General features: G+C 53.5%; 6 protein-coding genes across 6 annotated transcripts; 3 read left to right on the forward strand and 3 right to left on the reverse strand.

The window, feature by feature from the left end:
* Nucleotides 1–89: 89 nt before the first annotated feature.
* SMAC4_06673 (uncharacterized protein) lies at nucleotides 90–1,341 on the forward strand. The gene has a single exon (XM_003347792.2). It carries the CDS (start codon nucleotides 189–191, stop codon nucleotides 723–725), a length of 537 nt encoding a protein of 178 aa, XP_003347840.1. The 5' UTR covers nucleotides 90–188; the 3' UTR covers nucleotides 726–1,341.
* Nucleotides 1,342–1,638: 297 nt separating this feature from the next.
* On the forward strand, nucleotides 1,639–3,184 carry SMAC4_06674 (uncharacterized protein; the record flags this gene model as incomplete). Its single annotated transcript, XM_003347793.2, has 3 exons — nucleotides 1,639–1,843; nucleotides 1,922–2,150; nucleotides 2,250–3,184. 3 exons carry the CDS (start codon nucleotides 1,639–1,641, stop codon nucleotides 2,899–2,901), a joined length of 1,086 nt encoding a protein of 361 aa, XP_003347841.1. The 3' UTR covers nucleotides 2,902–3,184.
* Nucleotides 3,185–3,318: 134 nt separating this feature from the next.
* SMAC4_06675 (uncharacterized protein) lies at nucleotides 3,319–6,653 on the reverse strand. Its single transcript, XM_024655533.2, has 6 exons — nucleotides 6,426–6,653; nucleotides 6,322–6,354; nucleotides 5,689–6,071; nucleotides 5,444–5,635; nucleotides 3,783–5,389; nucleotides 3,319–3,712 (listed from the first exon to the last, which is right to left on the reverse strand). The coding sequence occupies exons 1-5, from the start codon at nucleotides 6,448–6,450 to the stop codon at nucleotides 4,283–4,285; spliced, it is 1,740 nt and encodes a 579-aa protein (XP_024511409.1). The 5' UTR covers nucleotides 6,451–6,653; the 3' UTR covers nucleotides 3,319–3,712; nucleotides 3,783–4,282.
* Nucleotides 6,654–7,483: 830 nt separating this feature from the next.
* SMAC4_06676 (uncharacterized protein) lies at nucleotides 7,484–8,760 on the reverse strand (the record flags this gene model as incomplete). The annotated part of the gene is made up of 2 exons (XM_003347795.2): nucleotides 7,484–7,999; nucleotides 8,080–8,760. 2 exons carry the CDS (start codon nucleotides 8,758–8,760, stop codon nucleotides 7,484–7,486), a joined length of 1,197 nt encoding a protein of 398 aa, XP_003347843.2.
* A 1,478-nt stretch (nucleotides 8,761–10,238) lies between these two features.
* SMAC4_06677 (uncharacterized protein) lies at nucleotides 10,239–13,248 on the reverse strand. Its single transcript, XM_003347796.2, has 2 exons — nucleotides 13,003–13,248; nucleotides 10,239–12,940 (listed from the first exon to the last, which is right to left on the reverse strand). Exons 1-2 carry the CDS (start codon nucleotides 13,120–13,122, stop codon nucleotides 10,436–10,438), a joined length of 2,625 nt encoding a protein of 874 aa, XP_003347844.1. The 5' UTR covers nucleotides 13,123–13,248; the 3' UTR covers nucleotides 10,239–10,435.
* Nucleotides 13,249–15,837: 2,589 nt separating this feature from the next.
* Nucleotides 15,838–16,698, forward strand: SMAC4_12850 (uncharacterized protein). The gene is made up of 2 exons (XM_066091108.1): nucleotides 15,838–15,978; nucleotides 16,048–16,698. Exon 2 carries the CDS (start codon nucleotides 16,114–16,116, stop codon nucleotides 16,600–16,602), a length of 489 nt encoding a protein of 162 aa, XP_065946742.1. The 5' UTR covers nucleotides 15,838–15,978; nucleotides 16,048–16,113; the 3' UTR covers nucleotides 16,603–16,698.
* Nucleotides 16,699–16,896: the final 198 nt, after the last annotated feature.

The raw sequence follows: 16,896 nt of genomic DNA on the forward strand, positions 1-16,896 counted from the left end.
CCTTGACCCCACAGCAAGTGGGTGGCCCAAGCTCCAATTCGTAAGTTTCGGGCCAAAGACAGAGCGAGGTCCAACTCATTGCACCAAACCAAGACAAGGTTCATCGTTGCGACAATCAACGCGCGCAACACACCCGACGCGTTTAACACCTTGACGGCAACCACAACCTCACAATTACTTGCAACGCAATGACTTCAGAAGACAAGCAAACTCCTGCGGGAGCAGCAACGACAACCAACCAACCTCAAGCGTCGGCCTTTTCCCTTCCGCTCCTCTACCGACTCTTCTTCCTCCTCATCGAACCTCTCTCCGCCCTCCTCGGCGCATTCTACGCCTACTTCGACAAGAAGACCTACCTCGAGCTCACGCATGCTGCCTCTGCTCCTGGAACGCCAATTCCCCTGGGGACGTCGATCGTGCTCTCCCAGCTCGCCAACCTGTACCTCTTCTTCGCCATCAACGAAGCCCTCGTGCTGCGGTCCACCTCGGACATCCGCGTCTGGAAGACCGTGCTCTTCTGTCTGTTGATTGGCGACATCGGACATCTCTACACGGTTCGCGAGTTGGGATTGAACATCTACTGGAGTCCGTCAACGTGGAATGCGATCGACTGGGGCAACATACCGTTTGTCTATCTTGGCGCGTCCATGAGGATCGCCTTTTTGGCCGATGTGGGCTTATATAAGTCGGGGAAGAGGTTGCAGAAGAAGAAGAGGACGGCTTGATTTCCGGTGGATAATACCTAGGAGTCGTGGTCAGATAAAAGGCGTGGTAACGGGCTGGGCTGAGCGATTGCAGCAAGCGCTTCAGAGTTTTGGATATCAAAGAGTTGGAGCGACATGACATCCATATATGCCAGGAACCAATGCTGTTGAAGCTCCCGTAAGCTTGGAGAGAGCCCTTCTATTGCTGAAAAGGCGCGCTTCAATGGGTCGTCGGAGGTCAGCAAAGAAGTAAGTCGTTTGCTTCGCCGAATCCGAGCCATCAGCAACCACGGACAATGCGACGATATGATTCGTGGATAAATAGAGTTACACCCTGAAAACCCTTAGCAGCTTTAGCTTCCTGTCCCCGTGGGGCTATCACTGAACCCTTTTCTCCAGAAACGACACTTTTACCCGTACCTATCGCGGGGCATGGCGGGGGTTACTGTACAGAAAACATGACGGAGATCTTTCTCTCACCATGTTTCTTTCTCCTTTGATAGGATTGAATAACCCAGGCAGGCACAGGAGTGTGATGTGATGGATCCGCCAGAGTGGGTAGGAATCCCGAGATACCACCCAGGAAATGGGTAAAGCCGGCGTATGTACGTGTACGCCTTTCCAAGTGACGGAACTGCCCTGCCCCTCCTCCCCTCCTCCCCTCCTCCCCGCCTCATGGGCAAAAGATTCCCGAGAAGAAGGGCGTGTCCCCCGGCTGAATTGTTATAAGCAGGCAACGGCAGTGGTGGGGGAACAGTTCCGAACTTGCTCGGTTCCGTTTGACCGTTGTTTCTGTGTTGTTGATCTTCCGCGTGTTCCGTCAGTCTGCTACTTATACCTCGAGGACCCCGTCATGTAGTGTAGTTCTAGTTGTGTCCCGTTTCCATCATACGTCCTCCCTCCCTTGTTTTTGTCAAGATACACCTCCAACATCATGTCTGTCCCCGAAAAGTTCACCGGCTTCCAGGTCAACGGCCCCGAGACCTGGACCGAGTTCCACAAGAACGAGTTCCAACCCAAGCCCTTCGGTGACTACGACGTCGATATCAAGATCGAGTGCTGTGGTGTCTGCGGTAGCGATGTCCACACCATCAGCGGCGGTTGGGGCGAGCAAAAGTTCCCTCTTGCTGTTGGACACGGTATGGCCTTGCTCTACATATCTTTCACCCCTCTGTAAGCCAGCTTGTGGACCAACTTACTGACAGCCCCGTCCATAGAAATTGTCGGAACCGCCCTTCGCGTCGGTCCCAAAGTGACGCTCATCAAGCCCGGCCAGCGCGTCGGCGTAGGCGCTCAGTCCTACTCCTGCCTCGACTGCCGCCAGTGCAAGAACGACAATGAGACCTACTGTCTCAAGCAACTAGACACTTATGGCGCCGTGTGGCCTGAGACCGGCATCGTCAGCCAGGGCGGTTACTCTTCTCATGTTCGCACTCATGAGCACTGGTTCGTCTATACCTTCTCCCCCCTTCTCCCCCCTTTACACCCCCTCCACCTCCCCTCCCATCTTCCTTCCCAGCCATACTAACCCCTCTTAACATCCAGGGTCTTCCCAATCCCCGACGCCCTCCCCTCCACCGTCGCCGGCCCCATGCTCTGCGCAGGTCTAACCGCCTACTCCCCCCTGGTCCGCAACGGGTGCGGCCCCGGCCGCAAGGTCGGGATAGTCGGGCTAGGCGGCATCGGGCACCTAGGTCTTTTATTCGCCAAAGCCCTCGGCGCATCGGTCTACGTGATCTCGCGGACCCATTCCAAAGAAGCCGACGCCCTGGCCATGGGCGCCGACGGCTTTTTGGCGACTTCCGACCCCCAATGGAACGAAGCGCACATTATGACGTTTGACCTCATCATCAACACGGCTAACAGCTTCGAGGGGTTCGATATCGATGCGTATCTGAGTCTGCTGGATGTGCATGGGAAGTGGGTTAGTGTAGGATTGCCGGAGGATGAGGAGGGGATTAGGGTGCGGAATCAGACGTTTTTGAAGAATGGGTGTTTTTTTGGGAGCTCGCATTTGGGGAGCAGAAAGGAGACGTTGGAGATGTTGCAGCTTGCTGCTGAGAAGGGCGTCAGGACTTGGGTGGAGGAGGTCAAGATCAATGAGGGGAATCTGAAGGGGGTTATGGAGAAGATGAAGGGGGCTGGGGGCAGGTATCGGTTTTGTTTGACGGGGTATGAGGAGGCTTTTGGGCGGTAGATTAGGGGCCTTGGAGGGTTGGGAGGCTTGCGGGGGGTAGATGAGGATAGATGAGGGGTTGAGTTCAAAAAGAGGATAGAGCAATGGGATTGTAAAAGGATAACTCGATCAAGATCACTTTAAGGGCCAGAATGTTGGATGGATGTTTTGGTAGTGAATTTGGTCGAAACTCCTTCGACGTCATCTAAATGGATGGGGGTTTGAAGACACTAACTTAACCTCTGACAGATACTTAAGGCAATGAGAGTTTGGTTTTTGTTCATGTCATCAGGGAATATGGAGCGTCGAGACACTGGGAGAGATTGACTTGCCTTCTGGTCATGCCGTCATGAGGTATTGATAGCACCTTGTTACATTAGGATACCAGGCTGTGCATCCAAGTACTGCCTCACGGAACAGTTCATCATAACAGCGGTCGGGTACCAAGACCTGTCTAAGTAAATAACTACTGTCATGATGATGCTCTATCATCACACATCTCACTAGGGGTATGTATGTCTTGTCTACAGAAACCAAAAACGCCAGAACTCCGCTCTATGCAATTGCGGACTGTAACCCCAATTCTAAAACCCCAATGCAAAATATTTGTTTACCATATACCCAGGGGAGCAGAACTCAAAAAAAAGCTGAGTAAACAAATGTCTCTTCGGCAACGAGCAGCTGAAACGAAGGTTTCTAGTGGAGTGTCCACCTTCACCACTGTTCCAAACCTCCAAGGTCGCGTTGCCACTTGACTAAACTCGACGGTTCCACCTCAAACCCCTGAATCAGGAGTGGGTGGACGTCCACAGTTCGCAAAAGCGAAAAAGCCCTAGCAAAAAATTTAGCGAGAGATTCCCTATGAGGAGTGAATGAAAGACGAAGAAGGAGTTGATGCTCACCAGAGATGATTTGCCAAAGTAACTATTATGAAGGGGGTATATATGTCTAGTAGTAGTAGTGTAGTAAAACAAAAGAAGCGCACCATCTACTAATCTAGCGAAAAGTTACTGTAAAACGATTGAAGCAAAAATAACGCCACGTTCCCCAAAGCTGATTTAAAAATGCAACCACCTTTTCCGTAAACCCGTCATTTCATGCCCTTTTGAAAAGCTTTTCCCTTTTTCTTTTTTCTCCGAATTCTCGCACTGCGCTGCTGCTGCTGCTGCTGTGTCCAATGCTCATGTTTCATGTCATCAGAGGGGACGGTCTTGAGCGGTAACCAAAGTTGGTGATGTTGTCGAACCGAAGGTCGGTGGCTTGCTGCTGACCATGGGTGTGACTGGCCTCAGAAACTGTGGCTGACACTGTAGTCCTTCTCTTAAATTGGATCCGTGCCCTTCGTTGCGGGCGACTCCTATGCATCGTAATCGTGCGACCCTCGCCTTCTTTTGTCCAAGATTTAGAAGTGGGCGCCGTTGGTACTCCCGTTGGCGACACCGGCATCCTTGAGGATCTCCTTGGTGATCTCGTCGAGGCAACCAATAGCGGCGGCAACGAAGCCGAGGAAGGGGCGGGAGGGGTCGAGGACACGGCTGGTATACTCGGGGTGGTACTGAACACCGACGTAGTAAGGGTGGTCCTTGATCTCAACAACCTCCATGCGCTCGTTGGTGTCGTCCTTGCCGATGAAGATGAGGCCGGACTGCTCGAGCTTGTCAATGTAGTCGGGGTTGACCTCGTAACGATGACGGTGACGCTCCTCGATGCTGGTGGCCTCGCCGTAGAGAGCGCGAAGCTTGCTGAACTCGGAGCCGGGCTGGAAGTGAGTGGTACGGGTGCCGAGACGCATAGTACCGCCAAGCTTCTCCTTGGAACCCTCGGGCATGAAGATGATGACGCGGTGCTCGGCGTTGGCGTCGAACTCCTCAGAAGTGGCGTCCTTGAGTTCGCAAAGGTTGCGGGCAGCCTCGATAACGGCAACCTGCATACCAAGGCAGACACCGAGGAAGGGGGTCTTTTGCTCGCGAGCCCACTGGGCGGCGCGGATCATACCCTCGGTACCACGGTGACCGAAGCCGCCAGGGACGAGAATGCCCTTGGCGACGCAGACGTCGTGCCAAGCCTTGTGGTACTTGGTGGGATCCTCCTTCTGGGTCTTCTCCTCGAGGTGCTCGGAATCAACCCAGATGAGGTTGAGCTTGCGGCCGCAGCGCATGGCGGAGTGCTCAAGAGCCTTGATGACGGAAAGGTAAGCATCGTGAAGCTCAATGTACTTGCCGACCAAGACGATGTCGACGGTCTCGGCGTAACCGAGGGGAACAATCTTCTGCCACCTGGCCCAGACCTCCTGGCCCTGGGTGACACGAGCGGGGGAGAGCTTGACGTCGCTGAGCTTCAGGGTCTCCTTAAGTTCTCTGAGCAGGCCCTGCTCCTCGAGGAGAAGAGGAACCTGGTAGATGGTGGGCATATCGCGAACGGCAAGGACCTGGTTGACCTCGACCTGGCAGCTGGAAGCGACCTTGTTGATGGTGCCCTGCTCAAGGGGCTTCTCACAACGGCACGCAATCTGTACAATGTGTTAGAGCAAGTGAGATCATCAGCCGATTAATGAGGTACTGACCAAGTCGGGAATGAGACCAGCACTCCTGACGCTCTTGACAGCGTGTTGGGTAGGCTTCGTCTTCTGCTCGCCGTTGACGACGGGGACGTAAGAGACGTGAATGTTGATGAAGTTGTTCTTGCCAGCTCTGTGACGGAGCTGAGTGAGGGCCTCAACGAAAGGCATGCTTTCAATATCACCAACAGTACCACCCTTTGAGCCGTTAGCAGACGTCATGGCTGATGATGACAGTGGATCAAACATACCAACTCGATGATGCAGACATCGGGCTCCTCGCCAGACTTGTCGACAGGTACCTTGGAGACACGGTTGATGGTGTCGATGATCGCGTCGATAACGTGAGGTACAACCTGGACAGTGCGGCCGAGATACTTGCCCTTGCGCTCGTTCTCGATAACCTGCTGGTAGACCTTGCCGGTGGTGATGTTGTTATCGCGGGCAAGGTCGACACCGAGGTAACGCTCGTAGTTGCCGAGATCCAGATCGGTCTCGCCACCATCGTGGAGGACGAAACACTCGCCGTGCTCCTTGGGGTTCATGGTACCGGCATCAACGTTGATGTAGGGATCAATCTTGATGGCAGTGACCTTGAGGCCGAGGGTCTTGAGGAGAAGACCGCATGATGAGGCTATTGATAAGTGTTAGTGATATCAAGTCCTGAACTGAGATATGTGATATACGGGCTTGTTCATCGTGTGCATCATTGAGAGAGATGTTGAGATGGTGTCACAGACACAGGGCCAGTTTTCATGATTTTTGAATTGGCAATGCATCCATTGTGAGTGACTCCATACGTATGAGTGAGATTGAGGATGGTTGTAGTGGTTGTTGTTGTTGTTGTTCATCATCAGTATGTTGAGAAGAGAAAGACTGCCTACCAATAATTCCCTTGCCAACTCCACTCACAACACCTGGATAAACGCAGACAAGTTAGAAAGAGTGTTCATATGAGATTATTATTTATTTTCTATTGTTTACATACCTCCTGACACCAGAACGAACTTCATCTTGGGCGATGAGGGGAAAGCGTTAAATGACGACAAAAAGGAGGGACTTTAGTGGATTTGGACGGGGCCACTCGATGGGATCGATACTGGAATAAGGAAATGAAGAGAGTAAAGAGTATGGACAAGCAACGGAATGGGAAATAAAAAAGGGATGTCGTCAAGTCACTCAAAGTTTGGTGTCGCTGTCGCCCGCGTGTTGCAGCGGGAAGAAAAAAAAAATGAGAATGGAGAATGGAGGGGCTCCAGCGGCGACCGATAAGGTTCCCTGGCGCCGTGCACAGACCATCACTGAACTGAACTGCAGCCGAGACCTTGACGGGCGCAAACCCGACAAATGGGTGGGCGACGGTGATGCCCGCCCTTCACTGCAAAAGCAAAACGAACCCCGTGAAGTGCGTGCACTCCCCTCCATCGATCAACCCGGCTGGCGCGCTTCACGCGAACGTCTCAGATCGAGAACAGGCCTGGAACGTTGCAGGCACCCATCAGGCAGCGGTCCAGGCAGCGACCACCCGGTCTCAGGGCCCAGTCCCGAGAAAGCCGGCCCTGCCCGGACACACAGACGGATTTTTGAATTGTCCGAGCAACCATCCAGGCACCGGCGATGTGGGGTCCCAGCGGTGCACAGCGGTGCACATGCCCGTCCCCGACCCGACCGGTTGTCGCCGGGCCTTCCCGTTACATTCGGCGAACAATCACATCGACCTCGTGAACGGGCCGTTGCATACATTACGGTACAACCTTGCACCATCTCATTCAAGTCCTCTTCCCATGCTTTGGTAACTCGAAACCTCAAAAGTTAAATTCAATTCCCTCACGCCTTGTCTGGCGCATTCACCCAGACAATTTGGTATCTCCTCCCGAAATCCCAATGATTGACGCCTGCAGTGCTGCACAAATGCAAATCCATTCACCATCATCAAAACAATCGCTCCCCTCGCGCAGACTGATGCATCCAGCACACCAGCCGCCATGCACCATTTCTGCAGCCCAAATGCACCAAACCTCAAATCATAAAATCACAAATCACAAATCACAACTTCCACTCCAACTCCCTTTTCTCACCTTCTTCCTTAACCCCCTCCCAAACCCATTCCAAAACCCTCTCCCACACCCAATCCCCATCATGTTCCCTCTCCATCAACTCCTTCACCTCTTCCACCACTTTCTGGTCATTTAAATCCCACCCCCACCACCTCGCCGCGTCTCTAATCTTTAGCTTCGCCGCCTTTGCATCCTTCTCCGGATGGCCCTGAAACGTCAAGACGCTGTTATCGTCTGAGAGGAGACATTCGTTGTTGGCGAGTAATTGGTGGAAATTGGGTGGTGTAGAGACGAGTTGTCGACGGTGGTGTTGATGAAGTCTTAGCGAGCTCTTCTTTTCGTTGTTCTCTCCTTTATCTTTTTCTGCTGTTGATGCTGATGTTGATGTTGTTGATGATGGTGATGATGATGGTGATGCTGATGGTGGCCTTTGTCCTCGGTTATTAATTCGGTCATTGAAAAATCGTAGCCCAGCGGGTGTGAGTTTTGAGTCTGTTACTCCTAGCTGTTTTTTCCAGACACGTCAGTCGTCTCCTCTTCCTTGCTTCACGAGGGGAAAGGATAACGGAGTGAAGGAAAACATACCTCAGGCCTCCCCATCTCCCCCACCTCCCCACTCCCCATCACCATCCCCAGCGTCTGATGTCCCCAACAGACCCCCACCATCTTTTTCCGCGGCCACTCCCTTCTCGTCTGCCGTATGAACTCATGCACCCTCAATATCCACGCATGTCTCTTTCTCGGGTCGGCGTTCCCCCCTCCGATAACGATCAGGTCAAAGTCCGCCGGGTCAGGTAGGAATTCATTAATCCTCCTACTGCGGGCCTTAGCCCTTGCCTTACTCCCAGGGCCCCCATCCGAAGACTCGGAATCATCCGAACCCCGAAGAAGTTCATTGGAACAATCCGATGATAACGAAGCATCATCTGATTCGGACCCATTACACCCGTCCTGGTCGTTGTTGTGAGGACCTTGCGGACAGCAGTAGAAGTTGTCGGCCGGATAAAAGAAGGAGAGTTTTGGATCGAAGCGGCAGGTGGGTGATTGACTCAGAGAAGTGAAGCAGCGCGTGTAGGAGTCGCGGATGGAGGAGATGTGCGGGGAGCGGTAGGAGTTGAGGAGGATGGCGATTCGGAGGGGGATTTTGCTTGTTTGGTTTTCGTCATGTTGGGTGTTGCTTTCGTCGGTATTGGTGTTGTTGTGCTGGTGAGGGTTGACCTCATGATGAAGAGGACCTCTCGGAGAGTAGTCGGTTGAGGCGGTCATGTTGAATGGCCGCTTGGACGGGGTGTGTGCAGTGTGCAGTGTGCAATTCCTTTTGTGTCGTTCAGAAGTAGCGCGGTAGGTCAAGTTCGACGACGGATTGGATCGGATCGTAGAGTCCGAGACAGAGGTTTGTAAAGTGGAAAATGGAAAGTGGGGAAGTGGAAGCTTCTTCTTTCAAAAGTCTTCTTTTGTTTCAATCCGTCGTTGTACGTAACCAAATGATCGATCAGGGGGGTGGCCGGGGGGAGGCTTTCAACAATCGGCTATGTTAACCGAGTTTACAATGGACGTCAGCTGACAGCTTTTTTCTGTGTTGCTCCTTGTTCCTTTAGTAATGGTATTCAAATCCCTTTTCAGGCAGGAGACGATGGAGGGAACCCTGGTATGTATTTGATCGAATACCGAACGGGAGGTCGGGGGAGCTGTCAGGAGCTGGGAAGAGATCTTGGTGATTGCTTGGCAAGGCACGGCAGTCAACTCCTGGATGATCAATGATAAATCGATCCAAAGTCCACCCCAGTCACCGAAGCAAGCAATGGCAGAACTGCCGAATTTCGGTTGATCATAAGATAGGATTTGCGAAAGGCTACGAGAAGGGTTTAAGGCGGACGGCCAAGACCCGATTCTCACCTATCCACTGGATGACGTTTTTGGGGGGGCTTTAGGGAATGTTTAGTGATGATGACATCATGGCAGCTGAAAGTCACGACGGGACTGATGAGTGAACTTGGGATGATTGGTTTCAACTGTATTTTAGAACTAGTCCAATCTGTGATCTTGACACTATGTATCATCCAGTGGCTTATACGGAGGAAAGCATCTCCGGAAGGAATCAGGGCGCATTTTTTATTTTTTTCCAAAAATTAGTGCCTCGAAATCATGAAGTTTTCAAGTTGTCGAAGAGGCTGAAGGGGGGGGCTGTTGTCACTTGTCAGATTCCATCCCGCACCGCGCCGTATTGGTGCAGAGCTGAAAGATCACGAGCACGCTTCAGAAAAGAGATGACATTCAGGAGAGAAACGCAGAATCACATAAAGTGAAGCGAAGCAATCAAATGCCATACTGCCCTGCTGCCATGTCCGCTGTCCGCTGTCCGCTCAGTGGGTCATCCCGCACCGCACCCGCCGCACCGCATCTGTGCATTTTGCGGGGCGTCCCGCAATTGCTTCGGCAGATTAGGTCCCTTTCGACATGGATACCTCTATGGGTCTGTTAATTCTGCTTGGAGGGGGGGATGGGATGACAGCATCGTTCGGATGGCAGCATTTTTCGGATGACAGCTCGTAGCTGAACAATATGAGTAATTGATAATAACACAATCGATTGACCGAGCGGTCAAGAGAGGAGTGTTTAGTTAAAGTGAGTTTATAACACACTCTCTGCAGACTGTAATAGCTGGTGAAGACCCAGTCAACCATGAGAAAGTCAAAGAACCGCAACCATCACACATCAACATCAAGAACCAAAACATTTGTATCAGGGCCCAAAGGCGCCTGCCCTTCTTCATTATTATGTCCTTTTGCAGGTATTACATAACATCATACATACAAGAAAAATATATATCGTTCGTCAACATCTTCTCCACATTCATTATATGCATCCAATCATTTCAATATTCAACAATTACCCTCCTTTTCCATGGGGATATCATCATCATATGCACTACTGCCTCAAATTAAGCAGTAAACTCCCTCTTGTTCTTCTTGGCATACTTGATAGAGAAGCTCTCAGTAGTCTGCGTCTCCCAGTCCTGGGGCTTCCTGCTGTTACCATAGATCTTGAGCGCCCTGAGGGTGATCTTGTAAGTGCCAGCGGGCGCGTAGGAGCCATCGGAGAGAGCACCGTCCCAGTTCCACTCAAAGGTGCCGCGGGGGTTCCAGTACGCGGGGAAGGTGAGGACCTGGCCGATGGTCTTGCCCTTGGCGTTGACGACGTCGGCGCGGACCTCGGCGGAGCCCATGGCGAGGGTGAGCACGACGGTCGGGTAGACCGTGTTGGCGTACTGGGTCTCGTTGGCCTTGCCGGCGGGGGGGAGGGTAAAGACGGTGCCGGCGGCGACGGGCGCGAGCGCGGCGTCGCTGGACTGGCTGAGGTAGCTGTACTGCTTGTCGAGGACGGTGACGGCCTTCATGCTGCCGACGACGCCCTGGTAGGGGAGCGAGTAGCCGGTGGAGTCGGTGCCGTTGAGGGTGATGTAGCCGGAGTAGACGGGGAGGCGCTTGGCATCGAGACCCTTGGGAGGGATGGCGAGGACGGTGACGGTCTTCTTCTGGCCGGGGTTAAGAGTGAGCTTGGCGGGGGTGATGACGAGGGTAGCCTTGTTCGCGACCAGCTCGTTGGGGAAGTCGGCGGGGTCGATCGTGTTGGCGTCTGCGAAAGTGTAGGCGGTAGCAGCGCTGGTGTGGCCGAGCTGGTAGGTGACGGCCTTCTTGCCAGTGTTGGTAACCTCGAAGCTCTGGAGGGGCTTGATGTTCGCGGTGTCGTTGAAGGAGATGCTGGAGATGCTGAGAAGGGCGTTGGCGTTGGCAGCATCCCAAGCCTGGATCAGACCAGCACCCTGCTGGGCGACGGGGGCAAGCATGGGATAGGTCGTGGTGCCATCGTTGAAGAGGTTAGGGTGGGCAGTGGCAGAGAAGAGGTTCTCGAGGACTCTGGGGTCCTTGGTGCCACGCTTCTGCATGACAAGGGCCCAGGTGGCAGCAGCAAGAGGGCAGGCCATGGAGGTACCGGAAAGGACAGCGTAAGAGCCGAGAGCACGGGGGTAGGTGGAAAGGATCATACCGCCGGGAGCAGAGATCTGGGGCTTGACATCAATCTCGTAGGTAGGGCCCCACGAGGTATAGGTGCTGAGGAAGCCAGCGGTATTGGGGTTGGGGAAGTTGCTGAGGTTCTTGGGGGCGGTCTCAGGGTCAGCCATGTTGACAATGACCTCGGAGCCAGCCTGAAGGGCCTTGATCCAAGCGGCGCCGGTCTCAGAAGTGACCATAGCAGAGCCCTGGATGCCAGCGACGGCGCTGATATCGACCTTGGTAGAACCAGCGGCGTTGTTGTAGAAGATGATGTACTTGGCTCCCTTGGCGGCAGCGTTCTGAGCCTTCTGGACGAAGGTGCAGCTGCCACGACGGATGAGAGTGATGTACTTGGAGAGGTCAGGGGTGTTATCGGGGAAAGCCTCGCAGCCGTTGGCGGCATCGGTAGTGTCGAAGTTGACAGACCAGACAGGAAGGCTAACATTGGCCCAGGCGCTGGGGGTACCAGCGGTAAAGCCGAAAGCCGAAGCGGAGCTGCCGGCGACGGAGTAAGTGCCCTCGCTGAGAAGAGCAGGGGCAATGATGTTGTCGACAGAGCCGACAGCAGTGACCCTCTTGCCGTTGGCAGCAGTGGAAGCGTAGAAGATACCCTCATCACCACTGTTACCAGCAGAGACAAGGCAGGGAACGCCCTTCTCGACGATCCTGCTGACGACGGCAGCCCAGGAGTCCTCGGGCCAACCAGAGGCACCACCGATGGAGGCAGTGATGATGTCAGAGCCATCATCGTAGGCCTTGAGGTAAGCCTCGATGAGGATATCGTTACCGACATCACCATCGCAACCGAACACACGGTAAGCACCGAGGGTCACATCGGAAGCGGCACCAATGATGCCGTAGGGGTTGTTGGTCTTACTAGCCACTATACCAGAGACATGTGTGCCGTGACCCTGGCAGTCCATTGGGTCGGGATCAGGGACGGGAGTGTTGGAACCGTTGAAGTCGTCACCAACCAAATCGGCACCGTAGGAGACCAAGCAGCCAGCACCGAAGCAGCCGCCGAGGGCAGGATGAAGGTAGTCGATACCAGTGTCGATAACGGCGACCTTGATGCCCTTGCCAGTAATGCCGGAGTCCCTGAACTTGTTGACCTGGGTCATCAAGTGAGGAGTGAAGGTGTCCTTGGCGGTATCACGCTTGGCGACAACCTCCTGGACGGAGCTGCCAGTATAGTGGACGGTGTGCTCGGGGACGGAGTAGCGGCGGACAGGGTACATGGCCTTGACACCAGACATGGCAGCAATCTTGCCGGCCAGGTCCTCGGCCTTGTCGAGGTCCTTGAACTGGAAGGAAGCACCCTTGAAAAGCTCATGGCGAATATCCTTGCGGATGGTGGCATCGCCCTTGATGGAGTTAAGGATAGAAGCAGCCTAGCGAGCACAAGTAGTTAGTATAAGGCATTCCTCGTTCCTTAAGGGCATCTCCAACTTACATGGCTATCCTCGTACTCGACGATATAGGCACCAGGGACGACCTTGGGAGCCTTGTGGTGGGCAGCTTGGGCGAAAGACGCCGCAGCCAGGAGCGTCGTGGCCAAACCAAGACGAACCATGATGAATGATGGCTTTCTCACTTGTGGCAGAGAAAGAAAGTCAAGAATTAAGAGGGGAAACCACCGTCGAAGAGCGAAGCAGCTGCGAAGTAGACTGACGGCTGCAAGATCGTCTCGGCGCTACACTCGTAGGTCTTGAGCAGGCGGAAGGCGAGGCGGCGCCATGGTATATATGCACTTTGTGTATCACATAGTGGATGGCATGGTAGCCTCCATCCACGTTGACGATGTTCGGTACACGGAGATCAGAGCCCAGTTTAGAGGGGGAGCAAAAGAGGCGACCGGGGTAGTATGCGGGGGGCGCTACCGGAAGCAAGCCAGGTCAGGAAGGACGACAGAAGGTCGACCAGGGCATGGCGAGCAAATGGCGGCCGAATTTAACCAGGCATTCGACCAGGGCCTTATCTGGGCAGAATTGATTAAGCTTATTGGACCATCTGCACCGGCCCGGGCAAGACGGGTGTAAAGTCGAGAAAGGGGTGGGTTCGCCCGCTATGAAGGCGTGCTTCTGGCACCTTTCTCGACGAGGCAGGTCGGCCTCTTGACGATGGTCGGTACAACTCCAAAGTGGCCGACTGCGGTGGCCAAGAGGACATCCGTAATTTTAATTTACCGGAGGGCGAATTTTGTTCGACCTTCTTGTCTTCTTACACGGGACGGCGGCGTAAAAATGCTACTGCAGAGCAACGGTACCAGTGAGGCATGTCTTGGCTCTTTGGCTTGAATATGGGAATAGCACAATGAGTGAGCGCATGAGACTAGGCAATGGGACGCTGCTGTGTTCGCATGGGGATGGATGATCTCGTTTGCGAAGATCCTTCTGCAATGCAGGTTGCCCTGTGTCTTTTGACATGTCCAAGTCCGACCATGTTCCCGTCAGTTGCTATGATCCGATGTCTGGGCGTTGTATATTAGACTTTGGTAACGACCTGCAGACAGGGTTACGGCAACAACACCAAAGAGAAGCTGGAAAGTCCCATGTCAACAACAACAAACACCCAAGATCTCGGATACGGACTTGGCAATGCGAAGCTTTCTTACCTTCCTCTTTCCTAACGTCTTTAGTAATTGCTTGACCTTGCCGAGACTTTTTCCCTCACGGCTTTTGTAGTGTAGTTTTCGGCGACTTTTTGTCATCAGTTGGCTAGATCCTACTAGTCTTGGTGGGTAGCTCGGCAACTTTAGCGCCACGGCAGCTGCCTTTCGCACGATCGATCCGCCAAAGTACAGTGATGATGGTTGACTGCACAGTTTGGTCGTCCAGAGCCACTGATTGAAGTGGTGGCTCCAGTTCATTGCCTCAAGATTTCGGCGCCAGCAGAGAAATACATGGCGAGTTTCTTTTTCCTGCTCTTCTAGACGAGATGTGTGTGGTTTGAATGGCTTCCTCTTGCAGAGTAGGAGTCGGAGGCGAATCGGGGAATTTGTACAATGTAAAGCAAAGCAGAGCCTCGGCCAGAAGCACAGTCACCACGTTCTTGGGTGGTACCTGGAGGGGGTAAAGGGTGCAATGGCAGGCTCGAATAGGCAGTTGCGATGCCATCAACTGCTGCTATTGAAATTTGAGTGTTCCTGCGTCGCCCCGCTGCCACAGAATCCCACTGACTAGGCTCACTAGAGGAACAATGACACCCTGTCTCTGCAGTGGACGGAATGCTTGGAAAGGCCTCCAGCGGACGAGACCGATGCCAATGACACCCACCCACGAAGCTACCCCCCGGGATCACGACCGGAAGAGCAGGTCAAGGGCTTCAATAAAAGGCCAGAGGACCTGCTAAAACCGGACAGCGAAGGCGAATGCGTTATCCTGGGACTCCTTGATTTCATGGGGTCGTGGTTCTCGAGAAGGCAGCTGGACAGCAGGTTGGAAATTAGACGATACCATCAAGAGGCGAGATGTTCGGATGCTTCACGTTGTGTCATGTGGCATCGCCAGACATGTTGAGATGTTGTCTCGTAAAATAAAGAGGCCATACTGAGCAAGCTCGGCAGAATCCCGGAAATGGGCTTGGATTCGATATCAAAGCCGCTACACAGAATGCCCGAACGGCATGAATGCAGCCGCCACAAACTCCAGAAGCCGAGATAAGCGTATGCAGTGACGTTCAAGATGGCCGTTGAGTGGTGGTCCAACAAGGTGAAACAACGTGCTCTGGCTTAAATGTGGAATAGCACATGCGTGAGGAGCTCGGGGAGCCGATAATACAGTGCCGGTGCTCTTCTTCAACGATGAAGGACCATACGGTATGTATGTTATAGAGAAATGAGACATGGTGGAAAATCCCATATGATCTGGCTGTCTGGGCAACTCACCCACAGTCGAAGCTGACCGAAGCGGTGAGCTTGACATGACCATTGGCCTTAAACCAACACAGAACCATTGCAGGATAGTTTAAAAGAAACCAAGATACTGATCAGCATTCAGTTGGCGTATGGTGATTTCCTTGACGGGATGAGCTGTCGATGGCTGTAGCGTCGGCTCAAAATGATGGACGGTGTGGGCAATGAGACGAGGACTTGATGGAGCTCCCATCACTTAGTGTTCCTGCAGATGGGGAATTGCCGGCGGCAGTGAGCGCTTGCCGGCCCGGCAGGATTAGTGGGGTATAGTTCGGCTCTGAAGAGATCTTGGCCAATCAAAGGGTCCAAAAGATTGATGACCGAGCCGGGAGCAAGAAGCTCTCCGCACGTTGCCGTCGTTTGGATGATGAACTTCACGATCGAGACGAACCATACCTTAACCACAGTGACTTCAGTTGACACTTCCGTCATCCCATCCCAACATTGTATCTCCGTCCGAACGCGCCATTCAGCTCCAACTGTCAAATATCAAACTTGAAATTCTACCCACCCAAGGTATGTTTGCCAGTTAACCTCGCCTGGTCGCCTGCGAAGACTCGGACTAACTCACCACTACCGTCATAGACTCAAGCTGCCAGCTACTGCTCCCTGTTTATTCGCCTACCACATTCACTCAACACTCGCTTCACCATGATTTGCAGAGCTTGCCTTCGTGCTAGCAGAGCTGGCCTCCGCGCCGAGGCTTCCCAAAAACTCGCCTCTTTCCAGCAGCCAAGCAGGGCTCTCTCCTCGCTGTCGTCCACACGCTTCGCTGCTCCTGTCGCCTACTCTACCTCTGCTCTTCTTCAACAGCGCGCCCTTCAGACCCCGGCCCGCCTCGCCTCGAGGACATACTCTACCGCCGCTTCGGAACAACCCGCCAGCGCTGGTCTTGAAAAGCCAGCAGACCTGGACGAGGGAGAGGCCCAGGTCTGGGACATCTTGATCCGCGAGTTTGCGCCCACCAACCTCGTCGTGCGAGACATCTCGGGAGGCTGCGGCTCCATGTATGGCGTCGACATCTGCTCCGAAAAGTTCCGCGGCCTCAACATGCTCAAGCAGCAACGTCTGGTCAACGCCGCCCTAGGCGAGCTGGTCAAGCAGTGGCACGGCATCCAGATCAAGACCAGCGTGCCTTGAAAAATGAAAGACACAGAGGATGAAAAGAGGAAGGATGAATTGTTTTATTACCATGTACACCACTCGATACCCAATGAACAACCGCACCAGAGCTCTTGAATGGCCATACTTTCCCACAACAGGAACCAACCCTCGTCTGATGCGAGACTCCAAAATGCCATCATGCCCCATCACCATCCTGCACGTTTTCTCTTGACAAACTCGACGTTTCCCCATTCTCCATTCTGATGCCCATGGTACCCCAGTCCAATGCCGGGAGACCGGGGATTAGGGTCCCTGTAAAAGAATGGTTGT

Source organism: Sordaria macrospora, chromosome 4 (genome assembly GCF_033870435.1).
Source record: "Sordaria macrospora chromosome 4, complete sequence".
In the NCBI taxonomy this organism is placed as follows: Eukaryota; Fungi; Ascomycota; class Sordariomycetes; order Sordariales; family Sordariaceae; genus Sordaria; species Sordaria macrospora.